The sequence below is a fragment of the Ciona robusta genome, chromosome 7 (assembly GCF_009617815.1).
Source record: "Ciona robusta chromosome 7, ASM961781v2".
Lineage (NCBI taxonomy): Eukaryota > Metazoa > Chordata > Ascidiacea > Phlebobranchia > Cionidae > Ciona > Ciona robusta.
Genome location: NC_143241.1, coordinates 5351118 through 5376611, shown reverse-complemented (window position 1 = coordinate 5376611; position 25494 = coordinate 5351118). Strand labels below are relative to the sequence as shown.

Genomic DNA, 25494 nt, shown 5'->3' with positions numbered 1-25494 from the left:
GATCTCTTCCGCACAGTGAACGTTTTACTATATAAGTTAATTTATATTTCACATTTGTACAATAACTACTCGTACTAGTAACATAAGACTGCAGTCTGCAGACTGTAATATTTTTTTAGGGATTATAAAACTGCACCGATTGTATACATACAGCAGTTCTGAAACTGGAATAAAGAAATCTTTTTAAACAGTGCTATAACTATAGGCGCATGCGATTTGACAAGATTTTTTATGAAAACGGAAGTATAGCGTTATATTTGTTTTAAAAATTAGTAAAACAGACTGCTGTCCAAATTCTGCTATTCAATATAACACATAAGAGCTTACAAAAGTTTAAAATAACAACTGCGTCTGAGTTTTTGCTGTACAGAAAATTTGAATACGATACTGTAATATTAACATCTGGGTACTTTGCAATAATCTTTTCTTCTGTGGTGGTCCATTGTAAAACACCATGGACCTCGTGCATCTAAATCTGGGTTACGGCAGTAATTGTGGGCGCCTAGGTACCGGTATAAAGGTACGATGCTGCAAAAATAAAAGTATGGATGAATACATGAATGAATAAAGATATGTATTATCAGATGGTAGTAAACAAAGAACATGTACAGAGTAATAAAACTGCAACCGTACGACTCCCATACACCGTTGTTAATTGTTTAAAACACTATCAGGATATTTTTATATTATGTGCTAAAGAGGTCCCGTCTTTGCTCAGACTACTATAATATAATTTGCAATTTAAAAGGGTCTTAAGACAAGGGCAAATATATTATTACTTGTTTGGTTAAAATGGTAATATTTGAATGAATGAAAGAATGTAACTCATTTATACTCATGCTTTGTGGCGAGGCAACGGCGGTAATTATAACACGGGTGTTCTGCTTCATAAACCTCGTGCATGCTTAGGAGTTCCCACAGCATGGAAAACTACGCAGATTTAATTTGAAACCGCTCTTCTGGCATTAAATAACATGTAGGATTTATTCCAACAAAATCGTTTCATCTGTCGATCAGACTATACGACCAGACTTATGGTGAGGCTTTAAGTTACCATTAAGAATACGTCGTATTTTATACCAAAGCAGTTTAAAAATCTAAAATACCTAATATAGTACTGTGGGGGAAGATGGGACACTTTTAGCACATAATATCCAAATATCCTGATCGTGTTTTAAACAATAACAACGGGCTATGCGAGACGTGGGGATACGGTTTTATAATTCTTTGAATGTGTTTTTGTTTACTACCAAATGGGACGAAAAAAATGGAACGAATAAGTGTCCCATCTTCGCCCACCCTACTATATACATAATTTAAAACATATAAAATATTGATTTTATACCAGAAAAGCAGTTTTTAAATTATATAATTCTTAGCAGCAACAGCAGTAGCCAAATAAAGTTAAGTATTCAATGGGAGAAACGACTGGACCAAACGCGGAAAATTTCTCTCTGCAATTAAAGTTTCTCAAATAACATTAACTTATCAATATTGATCAACTGCTTTCAAAATTTTGAGGTACATTGAGATAGAAAATCTCCAATCATGCCAAACGAATTGAAAACCTAATTTAAACGTGCAAGAATGTTAAATATTATATAGCAGGGTGGGAAAGACCGGACACCTTTAGCACATAATATCCAAATATGATCGTGTTTTAAACAATTAACAATGCTCCATCGGGGTCGCGAGGTTACGGTTTTATAATTCTTTGAATGTTCTTTGTTTACTACTAAATTGGATGTGAATATAGAATGAAAATCGGTCCCATCTACCCCCACCCTACTATATATCAGCCATACTCAAAATTACAGCGGCTATATATAATATATAACCAAAGCTTCCGTAACAATAAGTTAATCGTGCGAATTGTGATAAAATAATCTGGCCATAATCTAGCACTCATATTGTTGGACGATTCCCTTCGCATTAACATACACCTAAAGTACCATTGCTTGTAGGGTGCAACGAACACGCCTTTTATCGAGTAGATTGTCGAGACCTTGTTTATTTAAAATAAACTTAGGCTTTATTTAACATAACGTAACTACGACCTTAAACAAATAGAATATTAGATATAGATTAAAATAACAACGGAAATGATATCACTAAACTCAGTAAGCTAATTCAAACAGTAACACTGCAACTGAAAGACGGGAGTTAAAACAAATGGTGAAACGTGGCGACAAAAGAAGGAACACCCGAAAGTAATTATTAGCGGCGCGCGCCGCACACAGTGTTGCCGTTTGTGGAATGCTTCACATTCTTCCCCACAAAATTTTGTTTTAACAAATTACAATACAATACAATACAAATTACAGGATTAATACGCGGTTTAAAACCCGTAGCGCTGGGGTTCTTTTCTTTGCCGTGTCGATCGACGTAATGGCACCTCGTACGTCGTTTCGTTGCTGGGTTCGATGATTTCAGATCTTTCACTGTCACCGGTTTGTTCATTGGCGGTCCCTTCCTGAGTTTCGAATCGTTCACTCGTTACATGTTCATTTCTGTCCGGATCCGTTGGCTCAATGCTGGGGTACGGGGCGAGGTCAGAAGTTGAAACAGTCGTTTCCCGTCCATCCGGATGTCTTATGTTCGCGTATGTAGGGTTGGCGTCCAACAACTCGACCTGGTCACATAGCGGATCACCCTTCGTTCTTACGAATCTTCGCAAAAGCACAGGACCTTTTGTCAGCAACCATGTGGGTAGCGTTGTCCCTGTCATTGAACGTCTGGAAAAATTAAAAAAACGTTCGTGTGGAGTTTCATTGGTGGCTAGGCACACCAAAGACCGAATGGCATGAAGCGCCTGGGGTAAGACTTCCTCCCACTGTTCCTCGGCCATAAGTTTTCCGTGCAGAAGTAGTTTAACAGTTCTCCAAATGGTTTGATTGACGCGTTCGCATTGAGAATTACCTTGAGGGTGATATGGTGTAGATTTGCTGGTTGCAATCCCACGCTCCGTCAGAAAAACTTTCACTTCATGGCTGATGAACGACAATCCACGATCCGAATGTACGTAAGCTGGAAAGCCAAATAAACAAAATAAATTCGTGAGACACTGTATGACAACTGCGGAAGTCATTCTTTTACAAGGAAATACAAACGGGAAGCGGCTATACTCATCGACGATGATAAGTAAATAGCTATTGCGACCTTTGACAGGTCCTTTAAAATCCATGCTCAATCTCTCCCATGGTCTCATTGCTTTAATCAGATTCCGAGAAGCTGGTTTGTAGAACCTTGGCTTAACTTCTGCGCACGTTTTACATTGCCGACAAATAATCTTAGCTTCTTCACTAGAGAAGGGAAGATTACGAGTTTTAATAAAGTGGTACAATCTTGAAAAACCTGGATGCCCTAGATTATTGTGCAGCGTTTGGAGTTCCTTCAAATCACGATTAAGAGCATTCACTCGGGACAGCGCATCTGGGACGAAGTTATCACGTCCCGGTCTATGAACTATGTCATAGGCGAACTGACTCAGCTCTAATCGCCACATTAGAATTTTGGAGTTTTTTATTTTACCCCGGTTTCTTTGGTCGAACATAAACGAAATAGACCTCTGGTCCGTAACCAACGTAAAAGATTTACCTTTAAGAAAATGTGACCATTTCCGAACCGCTTCTACCACCGCCGTCGCCTCTTTCTCGATCGCGGGATAGTTCCGTTCACACGTGTTTAGAGTTCGAGACATGTACGCCACTGGGCGCCCGGATTGGGAAAGAACTGCAGCAATTGCGTAATCCGATGCGTCCGTTTCGACTTGTAGGGGCTCTTCACTTCTAATGGCTCCTAAGCTTGCAGCCGCCAGCTCTGTTTTTAAGGTTTCAAAACAAACAAGTGCATCTTTTGTTAGTGGAAACTTCTTTATACAAAGTAAAGGTTGTATTTTGTGTGAGAACCTCGAGATCCATTTCGCATAATAAGCAAACATACCTTGAATACGTTTCAACTCTCGGGGTGTATCTGGTGGCGGTAGATTTAGGAGAGGGCGTAGGCGTTCCGGATCAGGACGTGCATCACCGTAAGAGATCCGGTAGCCGAGAAAGTCAATACTGGTCATTCGAAGTTTGGACTTCTCTTCATTGATGGTTAGATTATGCCTTTTCGCAGCCACTAACAATTTCTTTAAATTTCTATCATGCTCCTCCAATGTCTCTCCTGTAACAGTTATGTCATCCAAATACGCATATACCTTATTTAAATGATTGTCTTGTATGAATCGATTTATTATTCGTTGAAACGCAGATACTCCATTTGTGACCCCAAAAGGTAGGCGTTTGTACTGATATAACTGACCTTCTGCTTCAAAGGCGGTGAAGGGTCGATCTGAGTCTTTCAACGGGATTTGGTGATACGCAGATCTCAGATCCAAGGAGGAGTAAACCTTATCTTGAGCCACCTTGTTAACTATGGACTCGATTGATGGCAAGGGATAGGCGTCTAGCTCTGTAAATACATTCACCGTTTGTGAATAATCAATTACCATCCTTGGTTTCTTTGATCCCTCGCGAGCCACCAGAACCTGTGCTCTCCATGGTGAATTGGATGGTTCAATAATTTCCTCTTCAAGCAACCGTTTCACCTCATGGCTGATGAATCCTAGATCCTCCTTACTATATCGACGTGATCGGGTTACCAGCGGTTTCCAGTTTGGCCGCATGTGCCTAAAGAGGTCAGGAGGGTCTACTTTTGCAGCCAAAAGACCTAACACTGCTTTTTGGAGAGGAGGGATCGTCAGAGGACGTCGCGGGCCATTCATTTTAAAAATAACTTCAGAATGCCGACACATAAAATTGTGACCCAAGATAATATCCGCGCACAAACCGTCTAGTACCTGGAATGGAACGTTTGTGTAATCACGTCCCAACAAAGAGATTGAAGCCGATGCCCTTCCTTGAGTTGTAGCTGATAGTCCATTTGTGGCCATGCCGATAACCGCAGACGACTTTTCTACACGTAAATTGAGTCGGTGAGCTACTTTTTTGTTCAAGAAATTATCGGAGGCACCGGAATCGAGGAGAACTTTAATGGATTGACCTTTCACAATCGCATCTACCACGGCGGGACCAAGGCAATCTGGCGCCCCAGCTACTAATGAAGGAGTTTGCATTACAGCAAGATATGGCTGATCCTCATCTTGCTTATCCATAGCCATCATCCTAACTCGTTCCCATATCGTGCACTTCGGCATGCTCTAGAGAAATGTCCGCGTCTTCCACATTTAAAACAGTCTTCATTTCTGGCGGGACAATTGGTCCGACTATGCGCAAAACCACCGCAAAAGATACATTTACCTCGGACCTGCTGTCGACATACAGTTTCTTCGTATTGGTGCTGTGGGGCAGATCGTTTGGTTCGTGTTGGTGCTGTGGGGCAGATGCAGCAAAAGACGGCGTGGGTGCGGCGTTTCGTCCCATAGATGTGGAATACTTCTGCGCACGGTCCAGACTATCCGCAAGTTCAAACGCTTTCATCAAGTCCAAGGAATCTACCTCCAGTAAACGCTGTCGGATGACAGAAGAAGAAAGTCCGTTAATAAAGGCATCTCGAGTCAGTTCCTCCCGATACTGATTGGCTTCTACTGCAGTGAATTCGCATTGTCTTGAGAGCGACTTTAATTCTTGTATGTATTCCGGAATACTTTCTTCAGGCGATTGTTGCCTACTGAGAAGCAAATAGCGCGAATATATATTGTTTTTCTTTTTGATGTAGACACTTCGGAGGGTTCGGATAATCTCTTCATAGGATTCTGCTTCTTCAACATACGGATAGACATCGGGCGACAAACAACTTATGACTATCCGCTTCTTGTTAATCGCCGAGGAAGAACTTGACTTTCACTTAGCGATGATATGAAATCTTCAACCGTCCGAACCAAAACTTAAAAACTTTAGCTGCATCTACTGACGAGGGTTCCACCGACAACTCCTTTGGTCGAAGTATCTTTTGATCCATTTGTTATGTTAAATAAATTGTCGAGACCTTGTTTATTTAAAATAAACTTAGGCTTTATTTAACATAACGTAACTACGACCTTAAACAAATAGAATATTAGATATAGATTAAAATAACAACGGAAATGATATCACTAAACTCAGTAAGCTAATTCAAACAGTAACACTGCAACTGAAAGACGGGAGTTAAAACAAATGGTGAAACGTGGCGACAAAAGAAGGAACACCCGAAAGTAATTATTAGCGGCGCGCGCCGCACACAGTGTTGCCGTTTGTGGAATGCTTCACATAGATTTTGTACTGCTTTATACCATTAGCGTTTTACAACAACGAATGTCGTTTTCCTGTCACGAATTGTCTTTTCGCTTTAAATACCATATGACCTTCGATATCGTGACCGAGGAGCAAAAAAAAGTCATTCATTTATTTGGTTATCTCGAAAAAATACTGCAATCTAGGTTTAACTGTCTCAAAACTACGACATTCAAATTAGTACTACTGACTGTGCATATAAATTTCCATGCTGACTTACTACTTATGCATATGAGGTGTAAATGTATCCCATCTCTGACAAGCAACTCCTTTTCTTGTAACGTTTACTGTACCAAGATACGACATACGGTCACGAGCGTAGTAACAATCTGGTTCTTCAATTCTAGCAGCACCTGTAACACAATGAATGAATAAATAAATTGAAACTTATTTTATCCTCGCGTGGCGAGGCAAAGGCAGTTTCATTATGGTTGTTTTGTTTCACACCCGTCGTGCCCGTTTACACCACATATGTAACATTAAACAAATTATGGTATCAGTGTTTCTACAATAAACAAAATTCTCACTTAACTAAGACAAAATTCCTATTGTGTTACAGCAATGCACTAACTATGCCCTGAATCTTATTACATGACGTGCTTCATACCTGTATAGGACCTCAACCATACATAACAGCGCTACAAAATTTACAAACTAAACATATATCTCGATTTGTAACGATGGTGTTGTAGTTACAGTTATAGTAGTTTGGAGTAAGATGGGATAATTTTCATTTTCTCGTTTCATTTGGCAGTAAACAATGAATATTAAAAAAATTATAAAACCGCATCTACACAACTCTAAAAGTGTTGTTGAAAACACTATCCGGAAATGTGGGATATTGTGTGTTAACGTGTTCATGTTATCATACAGTATTATATACAAGAAATATTACATTACCTAGAGAACACAAAGGGATAGCACAAGGTTCCCATTTGTCTCCAAACGATGCTGGATAACACCCAGGCCACATATTGGAGCTTGTAGAACGACAGTAGTTTTCCCTCAAGCCCTGTAACCGAACCTTCAAAGCTCCCCTGTTAAAAAGAGTGATTACAAGAAATAATATAGTAGGGCGGGGAAACATGGGACACCTTTAACACATAATATCCTAATATCCTGTCCGTGTTTTAAACAATTAAAAACGGTCTATGGGAGTCGTGGGGATACGGTATATAATTCTTTAAATGTTCTTTGTTTGCTACCAAATGGGATGAGAAAATGAATTGAATATTTTATTTGACTGTAAATATTAGTATAGTAGGTTGGGGTAAGGTCCCATAGCACATTTATCCCATATTTTCTGTATTGTTAACTACCAACCCTGTTTTTAAAGTCGTCAGGATATGGTTATATAATTCCATAAAAATATATTACCAATTTTGACTATAGTAGGGATGGGGAAGATGGAACACCTTTTCAATCTATTTTCTCGTCCCATTAGGTGTTTAAAACATGATCAGAAGATTATGTGCTAAACATGTTTCATTACCCCCCACTCTTACTATATATTTGTTTGCAAAATTTTGGTTTTATAAATGCGATCTTGTTTTTATAAGTTCTTATTTTTTTTATTTTTAAGTTTAGTAATACAACCTACGGGTAAGCGATCTTGTTTGGGTATTGCGACATCCAAAACTGACATGTCTTCCCCGATACAGTGGTACGAGCTATGCCTCTATAGGTTTGAGGTTTTTCTGGGTCAACGCATCCAGTGTCGTTCACAAAACTAAGATTAGGAATAAAGTTAAGTGGAAGAGGGGGAGGTCCTCCGGAGTAATCTGAAATAAAAGAAAAGAGATTTGGATTCACTAAAATAAACTTAGGATTAAGAAAAGGATTTGTAATTTTTCAAAAATACTTAAAACAAAAAAATAGATTCGGTTTTTGAAAAAAAATTATTTAAATACTACGGTGCTATGGCAAAGCGGTTACAGACTGCTTCTGGCCTAGATGACTTGGGAACGATGTTTAATGCTGCTACGATTAAACGAGAACAGCTGTGGTATAACTACTGTCGCTGCACCACAACGCGTCGAAGTTAATTTTTTTATGGGTTTATTCTAAGTAAAAAAAAGTTTGAAAATAAAATTTTAACTAATACGTTTGTTAGATGCATTTTACTTTCACATACAATAAAAAATCTTGCCTATATTTAGAACCAGTTACCGCATATGTGTCCGTTGCATTGTCTTGCACTGAGGAATGGCCCTTTGCAGTTTCCTTGTCCCCAAGTACCCGCGACACAATACTTGGATTTAAACTGTAAACCTCCACCGCATGATTTACTACATGCGGACCAGGGTGCCCAGTCGCTCCAAGTTGCCGCTAGAAGAAATAAGTAAATGAATAACTTGTTTTATCTTCGCTTTGAGGGGCAACGAAATTCGTTATAACACCGGTGTTCTGTTTCACACCTCGTGGCCGCTTACGACTTACCCCGTATGTAACTTTTTAATTTTTTAATTTTAATTTATGGCTGATAATTGGAACAATCCATTAGTGACCACTGGGTTGGACCAGTTAGTGTCTTGCCAAAGGACACATATACGTCCACAACGGTAACTTGTTACTATAGAGGCCATCCTTACCCTAACTACTATACCCTTATCCTCGCATGGCCAGAAAACGACATTCGTAAAACACGGGTGTACATACACCTTGTGCCAGATTATCAGTTTTGCTATACTTGGTTATAAAGTACTTAATAGGTTATAAACGGAGATGGCGGAACCGTATACTTACCTGTATTACATATGCTAACGTTGCAAGTTTCACTTCGATTCGTTAGTGCAGAAAAACACCAAGGGACGCTTGATCGGTTTGGATTCCGACAATAATTGTTGTTCAGGTGTGGAAAATTTGTATTGTTTCTGCGTGAAATAATAACTTAAATTGCAACGCATGATTGTACATAAAAAATATTTTATGACGATGTTTTATTTGTAAGACCAGGTCTTTTGTAACTAATATAGTAGGCTGGGGGGAGATGAGACACCTTTAGCACATATTATTCTAATACCTTGAACGTGCCATCTTTCCCAGCCTACTATACATTAATTCAGATAACATGGCAATTAAAACTCTTGGATAAAACGGTTTTCCAAATACAGTAACGCTATACCGGCAAGACCAGTGTATATAGTAGGTTGGGGTAAGACGGTACATTTTTTATTCTATTTTCTCGTCACATTTGTTAGGAAAGAAAACGTTTTTTTTTTAAATTACATAACCGCAGACGACTTTAAAAGAGCGTTGTTAACTAAAACACGATGAAAAAACATTTTAGGTGCTTGCGGTTTTACATCCTACCCCACAGTATACTATATAAATCGATTCAAAATGATTATTTTTGTACTACTACGTATACGTACCTGTACGAAGTCTGGTTCCAATGTTTGCACGGTTCACCCGATGTCGTTACGTTTCGGTTGCCACGGTAACTACCAGGTTCACTGACCTTAAAGCAACCGCCGTCTGGATCTAAGTTTAAGATGGTAAAAGTATTTAAGATTTTTTTATGTACATATTTTTGTACTGCTTATAATTTTGGATAACCCATTAGTGACCACTGGGTTGGAGCAATTGACGTTAAGAGTCTTGTCCAAGGAAACATACGCCAACAATTGTAGCAGCGGCGAGCCTTGAACCCATGATCTCTGGGCTAAATAAACTACAACAATAAATTAAACTTGATGTAATGCATCCAAGTTTACTTTAGATTGGCTATAGTATGTATTTATAATATCACCCGACTTTTGCATAGAGCCAGCTCTCCCACTGAATCTACGGCAATACTGGCTAAACTCTGACCTAGAGGATATATGGGTCAACTCTGGTCTAAATCCCAGGCCCCATGACCTACCTAAAATAAAAGCAATGTATTGAAACTTACACAATGGACATGCTTGGGCCTCACAAGGTCCCGAGTTTAATACCTCCCCCTTGCACCCGCCTTCTTGGCAATACCTTACTCTTGAGTGAGTACCTGGACCACAAGATTTGTCGCATGCACTCCATGCTCCCCAAGGAGACCATTGACGCTCTGTATAAAATACCGGTGGCTTACAGAAAAAGTAAGGTACATTTTATACAAGCTCTTTTCAGAAATATTTGCTTATTCTATAGGTACACAACAACCAGTAAATTTTAAGCTATTAGGCGTCGCACAAATACAAAACGTGACACCAAAAATAAAGCTAAAAATTCTAAGTAGGTAACAATGTGTAACTGTATGCTAAGGGTATATTTATTTCTATGTAATCTATATAAGGCAACCATACTTACCTCGTATAGGGCAATCTTCATAGCAAGGCTCAGATTGCCATTGTATTCCTGGGCATCCCAAGGAACCTGGTGTGTTTCCAACACATGACGAGTTCGGTATCTACAATAAAATATAGAATTGTAAAACTGTATCCTCACGACTCCTGCATAAACAGTTGTTAATTATTTCAAACACGATCAGGGTATTTGGATATTATGTTCTAAATGCATCCCGTCTCCCCCCACCTACTATAGATTAATCTATACATAAACATATGTAGGTTTCAACTTACGTAAATCCACGGTCACAGTTACTGCATGGTTTCCATGACGACCAGGGGAGCCAGAAACCAATAATGTTTTGGGGTGGAGTAGGCGTTGGCAGAATTGGGACTTCAGCTTAAAAATATAAACTTGTTTGTTATATGGTAACCAGTGTTTATTTATTAAAAAACGACATTTTTAAGTTTTTTTGCCTACGTCATAAAGAATTATGAAAAGGTTGACACCTAAAGTGATAAATTTAGGTTATGGTCAAATGTTTATATATCAATTCTCTTTTACCGTCCCATTTAGTAGTAAACAAAGAATATTTACAGAAATATGTAATCGTGTCCCCAGAACTCCAAAAATACGATTGGAAAGCATGGTTTATTTTGTGCTATAACGTTGTCCGTGTTACACTCACAGTACTTGAATAAAGTCTTATACAAACAGTTAGCAATACAAAATTTTATATTAGAACTATATACAACACTTTGGGGTATAGTACACCTTTAGCACATAACACCTAAATATACTAATCGGGGTTTAAAAAATCAACAACGGTGGAAGTCGTGAGAAAAAGACACAACAACCATGGAAGCCGTGAGGAAAGGGTATTATTCCTCTTTGGATATTCTTTGTTTACTACCAAATGGGACGAGAAAATAAAATGGAAAGGTGCCGATCTTTCACCACCCTACTATTTAAGTACTAATGAGAAAGTTAAACCCCTTGGCTTACCGTTTGGTGGGCATGCAGTGATGTTGCAATATTCCCATATCTTATTACTGTTCGTTACGTAACACCATGGCATGTCCGACATATCAGGGTTTCTACAATAATTTCCTCTAAGCCAGCGGCAGTAATATCTGACGGAGAACTGGAGGAAAATGAAGGTGAACAGATTAGAGTATATTAAAATGTTGCTGGTGCACTTTTTTAATATAGTAGGATGGGGAAGACGGGACACCTTTAGCTCATAATATCAAAATATCTTGATCGCGTGTTGAACAATTAACAATGGGAGCCGCGAGGAAAGGCTGATTGTTCTTTGTTTACAACCAAATAAGACGAGAAAAATTAATAAAAGGTGTCTCATCTTCTCCCACCCTATTTTTTGATCAGGTTTTTACTTTTTTGTATTTTGCAGCCAAACCATAGTACCGACTGGAGCAAAACATCCCATAGAAAGTTCGTACAGTATAATATTTTTGTGATGACGCAATCAAAATTCTGATGACGTCATAGATGATTTTTTCATATTATAGCATATAGGTAGCAAAGGCGAAACATTGCGTAAACTCACAAGTAATGATTATTAGAAAGCTTGAATTCCACCTCTGGCACGTCAGGTTCCTATGGTAGTGTTAACCCTACCCCTGTAACTGTATCCATGGTCAGATGTGTGATAACATGTCGTAGTTTCGTTCAAGCCACGCTTCGTGCATCCGTACATTGCTCGTATCTGTTTTAAGTCTTCTATTGAAGGACCGATGGATTGTGCTTGTACAGGTTTGTCCGTAGACCTGAATGAATGAATATAACTTGCTGTATCCTCGTGTGGCCGGAAAATGACAGTCGTTTTATATGTTCATACACCTTGTGCAAGCTTACGAATTACCATGTATGTTACTTTGTAGGTGTTAAGTTTTTATATTTTTAACGTTTTTATGTATCGCTGGTGATTTGGAATACATATTATTGGCCACTGGGTTAGAGCAATTGCCGTAAAGTGTCTTGCCCAAAAACGCATACGCCCACAATCGTAGCGGCGACGAGCCTTGAACCCATTGCCGCTGGGTTAGAGGCAGGCGCGCTCACCACTTTGCGATGGCACCGCTACACCTAGCAGACAAACGAGCCATTTATGCTGTTTAAATATTTTTAAGTTAAACTTGTAATAGAAACAATTATAATATTAGACATTCATTTATTTAACATACTTAACACGAATTGTTGCAGAACCACGAGTAGAAAACTCATAGCCGTCAAAATGCATGATGGATTTGAAGTCGTATGGTGAATTATATGATTCCCATACGTGTGAAAACAATTGCTGAAAATTGCGGTACCCTGTGATATATATATATATAGTAGGCTGGGAGAGATAGGAAACATTTCATTCTATTTTCTTTCTCATAGTCCGTTGTTAGTCGTTTAAAAACACAATCAGGATATTTGGATATTGTGTGCTAAAGGTGTCCCATCTCCCCCAGTACTATAAAATAAATAAAGGTAATGGGTAAAATCTGACATAAATCTCAGGTTCTCACCCAAATTGAAAAAACACACCGTTTTATCGTAACCAACAACAAAAACACATGCTTACCGTTTGTCCCATAGGTTCCAGCCACAAATTTTACGTATTTGTCTCTGTCGGATCTCCCAGTTTCGTAGTACATACCGAGAGAAAACATTAAAACACGGGAAATCTTTCCAACTGAGAAACAGTCGTCTAACCCAACGAATAACTGAAACACAATTGAACATTAAGTTAATGTATATTAAACGGTATAAGCTTAAATGAATGAATGTAACTTGCTTCATCTTCGCGTAACCGGAAAACGGCGTCTTTATAACACGAGTGTTCATACACCTCGTGCCAGCTAACGAGTTACCGCATGCATGTAACTTTGTATAGGTGATTGTTTTTTGTGTAAGGCTGATAATTTAGACAACCCATTAGTGACCACTGGGTTTGAGCAATTGCTGTTAAATGTTTTGCCAAGGACACATACGCTCACAATGGTAGCAACGACGAGCCTTGAACCCATATGAGTCTTCGTATTTTGTGATTTTATGAGTGGCATATAATTTGACAGGTGCGGAAAATGGCATTTTTGAGTGAAGTTTGCCTACGTCATCTTACTACTTTGTCACTGAGCGTCAACCACTGCAGCAAAATAACTTATCTACAATTATTAAGTAGAAAATAACTCACAAAAATAAACCAAACCTCATTAAACGGTGGGTTATTTCTTCCTAAGTACGTAGCACACGAACCAAATAAAAATTTCATCGTATTTTTGTCTTTTGGTTGTGCAGGTTCAAAACGCAAACATGTCGCAGAGTTGAAAAGTTTTAAAGTACGGAGAATTCCTTTTGTCAAGACAGGGTTGCCGACTGTAAAATGTATGAAAGAATGAAACTTATCTATCCTCGCTCGGTGGGGCAGCGTCAGTTGTTATACTACAGGTGTTCTGTTATACCACATACTACAGGTGTCCTTCGTCAGTTGTTATATTATACTATACTACAGGTGTTCTTTTTTTATTATACTACAGGTGTTCTTCGTCAGTTGTTATACTACAGGTGTTCTGTTTCACACACCTCGTGCTCGCTTACGAGTTATTACCATGTATGTTACTTGTGTGTTGATATTTTTAATTTTATGCTTAGAAACTTAGAAAACCATTAAGCAATAGTGTCTTGATCAAGAATACAAAAGCCAAAATTGGTAGCCGATTCGAGCCTCGAACCTGTATCCTCTAGCCGACCCCTTTAACCATTATCAGTGCCTCAACGTTATTGTATACAGATACACTAGAACTTACGTAACCGCTTGTGAAATTCGTACGGGATCCGGTAAAAACCAGATGAAACTGGTTCTTGAGTCCATCTACTAATGTAACGTGTGCTTGTCCCTGCTCTGGCTTTTATGCTCTGTGATTGTACTGCAAACAAATAAAAACTTAAGTAAAACCTTTTAATAAACTACATAACGTCTTGTTTACCTAAATGGCAGTTGAACAATAACACTAAAGCTATAAGTCGTAACATGTTTGTGAATAAAACCTGTATCAACAAGTCGCCCTATACTTTCACATACCGCATAGAAAATACACAGTTTCACATTCAAAATACTGTTCACATTCAAAATAAAATACTTCATAAATTTGGTGGTGACCTAAACTCTTGTTATGACCTTTTCCGGTTAAAATCATATTTCGAAATATAAGCGTTCTATTCTAACAGTTTTTAACGGCTACTCCATTTTTAGCGCGTGTGAATGAGGTAAAACGGAAAAGTTTTGTTAAAAATAAAAATAATAGCAAAAGACAGATATTTTCAACCGCTTTAGAGTTGGAGTATACGCATTATAGTGTACTGCTGTAAGGATATGAAGTGTTTTTGGTTTCTTTATTTTGCTTTCGTTTTAGCAACCTGCGTTTGTGCGGGTAAGTATATGGTTTAGTGTAACATAGGAGAATTATATTATTTTTACATACTGTGGTAACTAAGTATAAAAAATGTATATTAATATATGACTGACAGTTCGGACAACTCATTAGTGACCACTGGGTTGAAGAAGCTACTATTAATTGTCTACGCCAAGGTGACTTATACACCTACAATTGTAGCAGTATCGAGCCTCGAACCTTTAACCTCTGGTCTATAGAGGCAGACACTGTAACCACCGGCCACGACGCTGGGCATTAGACACATACGTGGCGTATTTTAGTTCTAGTTTCAAATTTGGTGTAATGGGCAAACCCTGGCCAAAATCCTAGAATAAACAGTAAAAGTTTTGTTTCCCATTTCTACAGAAGATGTACCGGGTTTTGGAAAAAATTGCGACAACGAAGATTGTGGTTGTTGCGTGGTAGGCTATGATGAAAAAGGCTGCCAAATATGTGAATGCAAATTGGACAATCCACTAAATAACGACGTACGGCAGCCCGAATACGAAGGTTATTAGAACTCTACATTTGTATATATTTAAAAAGTTTAGTATAGTAGGGTGGGGGAAGATGTGTACACCTTTAGCACATAATTTCCAAATATCCTGATCGTGTTTTAAACAATTAACAACGGTCTATGGAATCGTGAGGATACGGTTTTATAATTCTTTGAATGTTTTTTGTTTCTACCAAATAGGACGAGAAAATAGAATAAAAAGGTGTGCCATTTTCTCCCAAAGTAAAGTAAAAGTACATTTTTTTCCAAGCAAATGTATATATATATATATACATTATATCTACAAATGAAACGTAGAAAACAATGTATTGAAAAATAACAGTAATAAAAACACATTGTGTTTTTAGGATTGGAACAAAACATCGCTCGTGCTGCAAATAAGAATGCGAAAAGGTGGGGGAAAGCTGCTGACAACGAAACTGTTGTAATTCCTTATTTACTGGACGCATTAACTCGTGAGTTGAACTTGTTTTTCTTTTCATAAAGTGTGCTGGCACGTAAGCTGGCACGAGGTGTATGAAACAGAACACCCATGTTATAACGACTGTCGTTAACCGGCCACGCTAGGATAAAGCAAGTTTCATTCATTCATTCATTCATTCATTCATTCATTCATTCATTCATTCATTCATTCATTTATCTTTTCGAGTATACAATAATGCAGATCAAATTAACTAAAAAAAAATAACCAGCAAAACAGTTGCATGTTAATCAACGGCTATAACCCTGTACCTAAACCAATATACAACGTTATTATTTACGCAGGTAAAAGCCCGAAGAGAATAAAAATCATCCTACGTTCAATGAGGTTGTTTAGTTCTGCTACTTGCATTCAGTTTCGCCCCGCAACGAAAGCAGACGTGGACAAGATAGAGTTTCGTGTATTGGACGGCGCCTGCTATACTTTCTTAGGCAAGATTGGCGGAACTCAACCGGCAAGTTATATAATGTGTATAGTTCTGTGGGGTAAAGTGGGATACCGTTAGCCCCTAAATCCTACATTTCTTGATTTTTAAACAAGATTGTTAAACAGGGTCACGGGGCTTTAGTTATATAATTCTGTCAAAATCAGAAAAGAAAGAAGTATGTCCCATCTTACCCGACTCCACTATCTCTAATAAAACCTCTGCTTGTAATAGAGCTGTCCTGTTACTTCTGTATGTCAGTCTATGTATATTGTAATCAAAATGTGGGAATGTATCAAATGCTGCTGAACAGCCTATTACAGAAAAACACCTGCTGACGCTGCACTTTTTGCGCGGTTGTTCTATAAAAACTACATAAATGCTCTAAACGTATTTAACTAAACACTTTCTGTGAAGGTAGTACAAGAACATACAATGTTCAGTATCAGTTTTAAACTGCCTAAATGGCCCAAAACGACCGTGACAGCAACTTTTCCCAACGCCGCTAAGCTAGAACTGCTTGCAAACTTCCAAGAACAGAAAACGAGCAAACGTGCCATGAGAAAAAGGCTCGCTGTTTACAACGTAAAGCGCGCCTATCTGCAATCAGTAATAATTACAGCGACACTTTTTAAAAAATTCAGAAACCAAATTACACGTACAGTAGACACATCTCAAATAAGTAAAGTCCTATAACGAACTATATTCAGTTACCCAAGTATAGTTGCATACTGGTAACTCCTAAGTAGGCCAAGGTGTATAAAAGAAAACACTGATGTTATAACTCCATTGTCGTTGACCCATCACGCGAAAGTAAACAATATTTAAATATTTATTTATATTATACAGATATACCTTGCAAACTCATGCGTAGTAATTTCCACCGTTACACATGAAATAATGCATGTGCTTGGTTTTGACCACGAGTTTAAGAGGCCGGACAGAGACGACTATATCAAAGTTCATAAAGATAATATAATACCAGGTAAAAATAATAATGAACGTGTGTATGTGAACTTGTACACATGATTTTCGACTTAAGTAGTTTTTATTACCCGTGTAGCGTATTTTTAACGACTGTCGTTTTGTCACTAATTTCTTTCTCTTTGCTGTTTTAATTAATCTGATTTTCGTTACAGATTTCGTTTTTCGTACAAATAAATTAAATTTATCTTGAATTACAAATCCCCATACACTAATATAGCAAGAAACTGTTAACCTGAATTTTTATAAATCCATTTTAGAAATATTGATCATAGATTTCGTTAAACAGTCTGTAAATGCACAGATAACAACATACATTTTCTTATACACCATTCAACCTACTTTTTTAACTTTGAAAGGTATTTTCGCCCAATTTACGAAAGTCCGGGCGAAAGATATAAACTCATACGGTTCACCTTACGACTTTAACTCTGTGTTAAACTACGATGGCTATGCGTCATCAATCAACGCTAAACCAACCATTACCGTAAAGTGAGTGGTAAATAAGTTAATAAAAAGAATACCCTTATTGTTTATAGAGTACTGTGAGGTAAGACGGTACACCTTTAGCACATAGTATCCGAATATACTGATCGTGTTTCAAACAGATAACAACGGTCTGTGGAAGTCGTGAGGATACGGTTTTGTATTTTTTTTTTACTGTTATTTGTTTACTACCCCAAATGGGACGTAAAAACACCATACAAAGATTAAACATCATATATAGTAGGGTGGGGAAAGATGGGACACCTTTTAATTCTACTTGCTCGTCTTATTGGGTAATAAACAAAGAACAATCACAGAATTATAAAACCATATCCTCACGACTCTCATAAACGGTTGTTAATTGTTTAAAACACGATATTTGGATATTACGTGCTAAAGGTCTCCCATCTTCCCCGTCCTACTATGTATTAATAAACAATGATCTAATAGGAAAACGGGAAAGGTATACAGGGAGACCGCCTTATCACCTTCAATAGAAGACTTAAATCAGATACGAGCAATGTACGGATGCACGAAGCGTGGCTTGAACGAAACTACGACATGTTATCACACATCTGACCATGGATACAGTTACAGGGGTAGGGTTAACACTACCATAGGAAATCTGACGTGCCAGAGGTGGAATTCAACCTTTCCCAATAATCATTACTTGTGAGTTTACGCAATGTTTCACCTTTGCTACCGATGTGCTAAAATATTGAAAATGTCGTTTTATGACGTCATCAGATTTTCAGAAATATTTTACCTTACCAACTTTTTTGGGATGTTTTGCTCTAGATACTACGGTTTGACTGCAACTTCCAAAAAAGGAAATCCTGAAAACCCCGAAAATTTAAAAAAATTAATGCGCTAGCAGTTAAAGAGTATTATGCTTCAAACTAATGTTTTGCTACGTTAACAACGTTCTTTACGTGAATGAATGAATGAAACTTATATTTAACCTCATATGGTTGGCCATCACAGTCGTTATGTTTCATTATGGGGTTCCGTATATACCATGTCGTGCTCGTATATAAGAATCATGTAACTTTATAGCGTTTATTTTCTCCCGATTCTCCTAAGTATGACAGACAACTCATACAACACATGTAGATGTTGAAAAACTTGAACTGTAATTGGTTTGAACTGTAATTGTTTTGTGTTTTCAGTAAGTCGGACACGTACACAGCTGCTGGTCTGGACGAGAACTACTGCAGAAATCCTACAATGTTAGACATGCCATGGTGTTATGTGGCATCGGGGGGGAAAATGTGGGAGTATTGTGACGTGCCTGTTTGTCAAAACTCGGGTATGTTCATCTGTCTATAGTTAAATGTTTACGTCAAAAAGGTTTAGTAAGCCGGCCACGTCTATTGAAGTCCTTCTCGGCAACTTTCGGGGAAGCTGTGGGTGCTGTGGTCCCAAAACACCAATATATGTGGCTCACTGCAAATAAAGGGTAAACACTGACGAGGTCAATGCGGTAGCACCCTGGGTGTCGAGGCAATGGGTCAAATCTGGCCTAAATCTCAGGTCCCATGGTGTGCCATACCTCTCAGCCGCGTAGAATAGAAAACCGGTCTTATAGTTATATATAGGCCATTCTCAAAGTAAATAACTCGTATTTCATCTATGTTAAGATCATGCCTTGTGTAAAATATTTCTTAACATAAATCTTACCCTTGATTTTCATATCTATATCCAGTGACGCTTGTTCCTGATATAACGCCAGTAAAACGATATCCTGGTTTCTGGGATCCTTGGACTACCTGGTCAATTTGCAGCAAGACCTGTGACAGAGGGCTTCGGTTAGTGGTATAGTAAAATGGGGGGGGACGGGACACCTTCAGCACAAAATGTCCAAATATCCTGTTCGTGTTTTAAACAATTAACGGTCTATAGGAGTCGTGAGAATACGGTTTTATATTTCTTTGAATGTTCTTTGTTTACTAATGGGACCAAAAATATAATAAAAGGTGTCCTACTATATAAAACTGCGCTGAAATTTAATTTAGTTACAAAGATGTTTAATTTGTGCATAGATACCGTACAAGAAAATGCGTGGGAAATGATATAGGCTCGCCGAATTGTCAAGGCAGTTACTGGCATTCAGAACGTTGCTCGATTAAAAGTTGTTACGACAGAGACGGTAATGCTGGCTTTACATGTATGCCACAAAAATTGGTTAAACAGTCTTTGCATTTATTTTAACTCTAACTTTTAGGAACGATTTGGTCAAACTGGAATCCGTGGTCAGACTGCAGTGTTGCTTGCGGTAACGGTACAGAAACAAGGATTCGAACCTGTAGATCTGACGGTCACGAACGGACTTTTACCTGTCCATCTGACTCTGTGGAAAAACGACCTTGTATACAAAAGGATTGCTCAAAATGTGAAACTAGTTTTATTCTAAAATTGCCTGAATGTATGTAACTTACCTTTTCTTCGCGCGACCGGATAACGACAGTCGTTATAACACGAGTGTTTTGTTTCGCACACCTCGTGCCAGCTTATGAGTAACCACGTATGTTACTTTGTGGGTGATTATATTTTGGGGATTTTTTTATTTTTTTTTATGTGACTGATAATTTGGACAACCCATTAGTGACCAACAACCCTGCTACTAGTTTTTATAAATGCTCATTGTAGTAGAAAAAAGTCATTAAAAATGGACACGACTATTCTGAAATTTAATTTTATGTGTAGTAGCCTATACATAAATGTTTGTGTCGCAGATTACACCCAAAGTTGCTACGATCCAGTTAAGCCAAGCATTTACCGGGGAAACGCATCTACAACTACAAATGGCTCGTCTTGCGAAATGTGGAACAAAACCATACTGTAAGTTTACATTTTAAAGCATCAGTCTATTCTATAGTAAGATGCTGGGGTACGCGAGGATACGGTGAAAACATGCATCATCCTACCCCAACCTACTATAATCTAGTTGTTTAACGGGTTTATTTTTCAGCAATATAACAAAATATGGCAGCTTTGATATGAGAGAGAACTACTGTAGAAATCCGCTACAAGACAACCGACCACCTTGGTGTTACATAAAGGGTACAAATACCACCATGAACTGTTCCATTACAATTTGTAACAAAGGTATATTGATGTAATCTAACTGTATTATATGTTGTGCTGTGGTTCTATATACATATATATATAGTAGGGTGGGAAAGATGGGACAGCGTTTTATTCCGTTTTCTCGTCCCATTTGGTAGTAAACAAAGAACATCCAGAGAAATATAAAATTGTATCCTTAAGACTCCCATAGACTGTTGTTAGTTGTTTAAAACACGGTCAGGATATTTATATATTATGTGTCAAAGCTGTCCCATGTTACCCCATATTACTCTATAACTGGGCACTAGTGAAGAATCCTCCAGTACGTTTCAGATTAGGCTTGTGGAAAGTGTTGGAGGTTGGGGGTTAGAAAATATAGGGGGCTAGTAGTTAGGGATTGGTGGTTATATGGGTTAGTTTAAGGTGGATTCTTTGCTAGCAGTAGCTTGTTTACTTTCGAATATAACTTGTATTGTGACTAACAATAAGACATTATGAAACACCAGTCGTTTTTTGTACAGGTGCATACTGGAGTGATTTTAGTGTATGGTCGCCGTGTACAGCAACATGCAAAAACGGTACACAGTATCGTACAAGGTCTTGCATAGGAGGAAGTATTGGCAATGGAAAGTGTCGAGGGGCAGCTACAGAACAAAAGTCGTGCAACACATTTATATGCGGTATATTTCTACATACTTTTAGATGACTGTCTCATTATATACTGTATGGGTTACTTAAATCGCTGAGCGTTGGACCTATAGCCTAGTATTAAATAAAATATAGGCCTAGACTGTTTATACATATATCGTCACCGCCGGGCAAATGATTGCTTTAGCTCTGAGTTTGCGGGTTCGAAGCTCGATGCTGGTACCATTGGAGACGTATGTATGCGTCCTTGGGCAAGACACAGCAAAAAGCTCTAACTCAGTGGTCACTAATTTGGTTGCCTAGATTATCAGCCATTAAATAAACGACAAAATCATGTACAAAGTTACATATACGCTGTGTAAGCTGACACGAGGTGCCATGAAACCGAACACCCGTGTTATAACGACTTTAGTTGCCCGCCACATGAAGATAAATAACTTACACTCATTCATTCTTTCATTCAATCATTATCTGAACTTTTAGAACTATGTAGAGTTAGACCTATACTCCATTTATTTAAAGTCTATATGCTTTCCAGATTACGCTGGAGGAGCACCACCATTACCAATATCTTCTCCCAAACAAGTCATATCAAACGTATCAGAATGTTTCAACGCAAGTGACCGCAGCTCCTACAGAGGCAGTGCACATATAACCGTGGATGGTTTTACCTGCCTACCATGGATGTCACCATTCACAAACCCATAGTAATACATATAATAACGCCTCTTATTGTGTGATCGTCAGTTTAAATAACATACATATATACAGTAGGGTGGGGAAGATGGGACACCTTTTAACTGTGTTTTCTCGTCCCATTTTATAGCAGTAAAAAAAGAAAAAAAATCTCTATAGTTTTTAACCTTCAACCAAGAAGCTTTTCCCAATGGCCAAAAGGGTTTGAAAATTTGACCTTCAGCCAAAATCTGTATTAAATTTAACTTCAAAATAGTAGATTTATCTTTCAGATTTTAGTCGCTCTTATCGTATCTACTATACCGTCACATACATTATATTTTTATCATTATTTTCACGACTAATTTGTGATTACCTATTCACAAAAACCACTTGCTTAATTAATTTATTTGTTTACAGTTATTTGACAAACCAAGATAAGTTTGGGTTGCGAGAAAACCACTGCCGCCCGTTAATTTATAACTGGCCCATCTGTTATGCATACCGGACAGGATCCAGCACTCCGGTATTAAAGTATTGCACAGTTTCATTATGCCCCACAAAAGGTACAGTATTTTACACGTACTATATTGGTTTTACAATTAAATGTTATTTGCTGGGACAAGAAAATGGGATGAAATGTGTCTCATCTTCCCCCACCCTACTATATATTTTTTGGCCGAACTCCAAAATTATAAATTAAAATATTTTATGTTCAAAATAAATACATTACTTTTAATATATATTGGGCTATTGGTTTATTATGTTTATACTCTTTTTTATTGGTAAAGTAAACATTAACTGTTTACAGAATTATACAACTGTATTCTTACGAATGTAAAAAAGCGTTGTTAACTGTTTAAATGAGAAAAAATGGGACGCATCTACCATCCTATTTCCCCGCCCCCCATGCGGTAGTAAGCAAAGAACATTCAAACAATTATAAAACCGTATTCTCACGACTTCCATAGACTGTTGTTAATTGTTTAAAACACAATCAGGATATTAAGATAATATGTGGTAAAATGTCCGTCTTCCCCACTCTACTATATGTATATATATACAGAAGTAGCGGCCTACGAACCTAACGGTTGCTACGACCCTCACGACCGACAGAGTTACAGAGGAAACATAACCGTAACACAAAAAGGTGTCACTTGTCAGAGATGGGATGTTATGACTCCTCACCCAAGTTCATGGTAAGTATAGTAGGGTGGGGTAAGATAGAACACCTTTTTATTCTAGTTTCTTGTCTCATTTGTTGTAAACAAAAAAATCAAAAAAATATAAAACCGTATCCTCACGACTCCCATGGACCGTTGTTAATTGTTTAAAACACGATCAAGACATTTGAACATTATATGCTAAAGGTGTTCCATTTTACCCCACCCTATATACGACCTGTTACACAGTGGTTAGCTCGCTTGCCTCAAACAGAGAGGTTACGGTGCGAAGCTCGAGGCTGCTACCATTGTTGGCATATGTCTTCTTGGGCAAGTCATTTAAAAATATCTCAAAAAAGTGGTCCCTTATGAATAGTCCACGTTATCAGCTTTACATCAAATAGTTCTTCGAAATATAATTCACAACAAAGTACTTATGTGATGACTCGCAAGCGGGCTCGGGAGGTAAGAAAACGACTGTATAGTTGTCTCGCCATATGAGAATAAGACTAGTAACAAAACGCCCGTGTTTTAACGACTGTCGTTGTCCAGTCACACTAGAATAAATAAGTTACATTCATGTATTCCTACACTTCATCAAATATTATGTTAGCCTAAACTAAACTGTATCTACAGGATAATTCATACGAAGTGGAACGGCATTGGTCAACACAACTACTGCAGGAATCCAGATTTTTCTTTCAGGGGGCCATGGTGTTATACCACTGACCCGCATTTAAGAGTGGATTATTGTAATGTTCCTATTTGTAAAACTAAGTACTATTCGGTTTTATCAGGAAAACCGAACGCATAAGTCAAAAGGTGCTGTTTGAATTACACACAGTTGTTTAAGTAAAATATATATGGAAGGGTGGGGGAAAAACGGAACACCTTTAGCACATAATATCCAAATATACTGATCGTGTTTTAAATAATTAACAACGGTCTGTGGGAGTTGTGAGGATACGGTTTTATAATTCTTCTAATGTTTGTTTTGTTTACCACCAAATGAGACGAGAAAATAGAATGAAAAGGTGTCTCATCTTCCCCCACCCTAATATATATACGATATTAAATTGTACAAACATTCTATATACCTTTATTAGTTGGACCATGTTATTTGAAATATGAAATGTTTTAAATGCACGACTTGAACCGATGGAACATATGTGCCTGGGAAAGATGGTTCATTTTCTGTTTAACTGTATCCTCGCGGCTCTAAAAGAGCATTGGTAATTGCTAAAAAAATAATAATATGAAATATTTGGATATTTTTGTGCCAAAAGGTAACCATCTTACCCCAGACTACTAAATTTATAACTTGTTACCATATATGGTATGTTGTAAATTCCATTGATAAAGTAAAAATAATAAAATAAAGGTAATAAGTAAAATTTAACTGCGTTTGGTTATCCTTCGTGCAAAAATTAGACCAAGTTTTTCTCAGCAATTTGCACTTAAGCAGTTCCCCAAGCGTAGAATATTCTCTAAGTGATCGTAGTTTTTTTATAAATTTCCGTAACATGAACCTCACACTGATTTGCACACGCTAACAATATACACATATAGGCTTTATAGTTTATAATACGTCGAACAGTTAAGTGTACATTAATAAATGATGTATATGCTTATTTAATTAAAATAGTAGGGTGGGTAAAGATGGGACACTTTTTTATTCTATTCTATCGTAATATTTGGTAGAAAACAAAGAACAAAAAATTATGAAGCCGCATCGTCACGACTTCCATAGACCGCGTTGTTAACTGTTTAAAACACGATCAGGAAATTTGTATATTATGGGCTAAAGGTATCCCGCGTCTTCCTCTACCCTACTATATATATATGAGCATACATCAGGATAATGACATATGCAGAAACACATAATAAACCTTTACAATTATTATTATAGCACAGAAATTACCAGAAAAAATAGTTAGGTCATTTTTAATACAGTAAACTGTCAGTTTGGTCATAGGGGGTGTATAAAAGTTAGGAAAGCTTCTGTTTCACTAAATGAGGCTTAAGCTGTGGAAAACATATCCGTTTCAGTACATTGCCGCG

General features: G+C 37.7%; 3 protein-coding genes across 7 annotated transcripts in view; 1 reads left to right on the top strand and 2 right to left on the bottom strand.

Annotated features, from left to right (window-relative positions):
* Window positions 1–22: 22 nt before the first annotated feature.
* Window positions 23–11628, bottom strand: LOC149734107 (plasminogen-like). The gene is made up of 11 exons (XM_089881268.1): window positions 11547–11628; window positions 11022–11050; window positions 10563–10662; window positions 10171–10320; window positions 9650–9758; window positions 9021–9148; window positions 8445–8603; window positions 7876–8056; window positions 7176–7312; window positions 6496–6628; window positions 23–528 (listed from the first exon to the last, which is right to left on the bottom strand). Exons 1-11 carry the CDS (start codon window positions 11626–11628, stop codon window positions 396–398), a joined length of 1341 nt encoding a protein of 446 aa, XP_089737394.1. The 3' UTR covers window positions 23–395.
* LOC149734105 (embryonic protein UVS.2-like) overlaps window positions 11547–25494 on the bottom strand; it is a 25449-nt gene continuing 11501 nt past the window's right edge. Inside the window, exons 1-9 of one of the 5 annotated variants that reach the window (XM_089881585.1) lie at window positions 16740–16940; window positions 16603–16670; window positions 16302–16462; window positions 14360–14479; window positions 13762–13928; window positions 13135–13276; window positions 12749–12878; window positions 12112–12331; window positions 11547–11685 (exon numbers count right to left, since the gene is read on the bottom strand). In XM_089881585.1, coding sequence (XP_089737711.1) covers window positions 12154–12331; window positions 12749–12878; window positions 13135–13276; window positions 13762–13928; window positions 14360–14479; window positions 16302–16335 — 771 coding nt within the window. In that variant the 5' untranslated portion in view covers window positions 16336–16462; window positions 16603–16670; window positions 16740–16940 and the 3' untranslated portion in view covers window positions 11547–11685; window positions 12112–12153. Of the gene's footprint in view, window positions 11686–12111; window positions 12332–12748; window positions 12879–13134; window positions 13277–13761; window positions 13929–14359; window positions 14480–14539; window positions 14883–16301; window positions 16571–16602; window positions 16671–16739; window positions 16941–19558; window positions 19669–20096; window positions 20229–25494 lie in introns of those variants that run through there. The other 4 variants (XM_089881587.1, XM_089881586.1, XM_089881584.1 and 1 more) reach the window with 4 other exon arrangements.
* Window positions 14834–25060, top strand: LOC149734106 (apolipoprotein(a)-like). The gene is made up of 18 exons (XM_089881610.1): window positions 14834–14983; window positions 15353–15496; window positions 15851–15958; window positions 16269–16438; window positions 17258–17393; window positions 17752–17884; window positions 18329–18550; window positions 19048–19187; window positions 19584–19686; window positions 19921–20027; window positions 20103–20270; window positions 20614–20719; window positions 20850–20986; window positions 21469–21627; window positions 22134–22302; window positions 22691–22836; window positions 23337–23469; window positions 24070–25060. Exons 1-18 carry the CDS (start codon window positions 14926–14928, stop codon window positions 24245–24247), a joined length of 2517 nt encoding a protein of 838 aa, XP_089737736.1. The 5' UTR covers window positions 14834–14925; the 3' UTR covers window positions 24248–25060.

Coding starts and splice junctions, on each gene's coding strand:
- LOC149734106 (XM_089881610.1), top strand. CDS start 14,926: ATGAAGTGTTTTTGGTTTCTTTATTTTGCTTTCGTTTTAGCAACCTGC. Junction 15,497..15,850: donor ACGGCAGCCCGAATACGAAG/GTTATTAGAACT, acceptor TTGTGTTTTTAG/GATTGGAACAAAACATCGCT. Junction 22,837..23,336: donor TTCATTATGCCCCACAAAAG/GTACAGTATTTT, acceptor ATATATATACAG/AAGTAGCGGCCTACGAACCT.
- LOC149734107 (XM_089881268.1), bottom strand. CDS start 11,628: ATGTCGGACATGCCATGGTGTTACGTAACGAACAGTAATAAGATATGG. Junction 10,663..11,021: donor TTTTCATAATTCTTTATGAC/GTAGGCAAAAAA, acceptor ATTTTATTGTAG/ATACCGAACTCGTCATGTGT. Junction 8,057..8,444: donor ATGCAACGGACACATATGCG/GTAACTGGTTCT, acceptor CTTTTATTTCAG/ATTACTCCGGAGGACCTCCC.